At 50.5% G+C, this 1,189-nt stretch overlaps 1 protein-coding gene across 1 annotated transcript; it reads right to left on the reverse strand.

Annotated features, from left to right (window-relative positions):
* LOC102446800 (olfactory receptor 5BS1-like) lies at nt 1-945 on the reverse strand. Its single transcript, XM_075912165.1, has one exon. The coding sequence runs from the start codon at nt 943-945 to the stop codon at nt 1-3; it is 945 nt and encodes a 314-aa protein (XP_075768280.1).
* Nucleotides 946-1,189: the final 244 nt, after the last annotated feature.

The raw sequence follows: 1,189 nt of genomic DNA on the forward strand, positions 1-1,189 counted from the left end.
CTACCTGGGAGCCGAATGGTTCTTTGCCCTCAAGAGTCTCCTCAGAGCTGCCTTCACCTCCTTGTTGTTCAGGCTGTAGATGATTGGATTTAACATGGGCGTTAAGATGCTGTACTGGATGGACAGCAGGCCATCCAGCAGCACCGAGGAAGCTGAGTTGGGTCTGAAATACCTAAAAACGCTAGTCCCATAGCATAAACCCACCACGATGAAGTGGGAGCTGCAGGTGGAAAAGGCTTTACACCTGCCTTCCACAGAGCGTATCCTTAGGATGGTGCCAAGGATATGAATGTAGGAGCCCAGAGTGGAGGAGACTGAGACCAGGACAACCACCATGGCAGAGGTGAGAAACACCGTGTTGCTTGTGAAGATCTCGGAGCAGGACAGCGCCACCAGGGAGGGGAGCTCACAGCTGAAATGGTGAATGGTGTTGGGCCCACAGAAATGTAAGGCTGACAAAGGGATTGCATTGCTGAGGGCATACAAAGATCCGATCAGCCATGCACCAGCCACCAGCTGACAGCAAACACGTTTGCTCATAGTCGTCATATAATGCAAGGGGTCACAGATGGCGGCGTATCGGTCGTAAGCCATTGCCGAGAGAATGAACACCTCGCTGCATCCTGACAGGAAGAGGAAGTACATCTGGGCAATGCAGCTGCTGACAGAAATGGTTTTCCGCTCCGACAGGAGGGTCTCCAGCATCTTCGGCACGATGGCTGAGGAGAAGCAGGTATCTGAGAAGGACAAATGGGAGAGGAGGAAGTACATGGGGGACCCCAGGTCGGGATCTGCCTGTGTTATCAACATGATCGCCCCATTGCCCCCTACGGTGGTCAGGTAAATAAGTAGAAACACCACGAAGAGGAACTTCTGCATCTGTGGGTCACTGGACAGCCCCAGGAAAATAAACTCGGTCACTGTTGTCTGGTTAGCCATGGTCATTTATTCAGCAAAACTTTTTGATCTGTAAGAACAGAAAGAAATACATCACCAAGAAGCACTTTTCAATCTGGACATCTTCTTGTACCACTCCAAGCTCCAGCATTTCCCCGTGGCAATTAGCAGGTATGGGTCCATTTGCCAAAAGGATTTAGACACTTAAAGGTGCAGACAGGTACTTTGCAGGATTTTCCAAAGTGCCAAGGCACCTAGGGACACATTTTGAAAGCTCCTCGATGGAGCTCTT

This window comes from Pelodiscus sinensis, chromosome 30 (genome assembly GCF_049634645.1).
Source record: "Pelodiscus sinensis isolate JC-2024 chromosome 30, ASM4963464v1, whole genome shotgun sequence".
Taxonomy (NCBI): domain Eukaryota; kingdom Metazoa; phylum Chordata; order Testudines; family Trionychidae; genus Pelodiscus; species Pelodiscus sinensis.

Coding starts and splice junctions, on each gene's coding strand:
- LOC102446800 (XM_075912165.1), bottom strand. CDS start 945: ATGACCATGGCTAACCAGACAACAGTGACCGAGTTTATTTTCCTGGGG.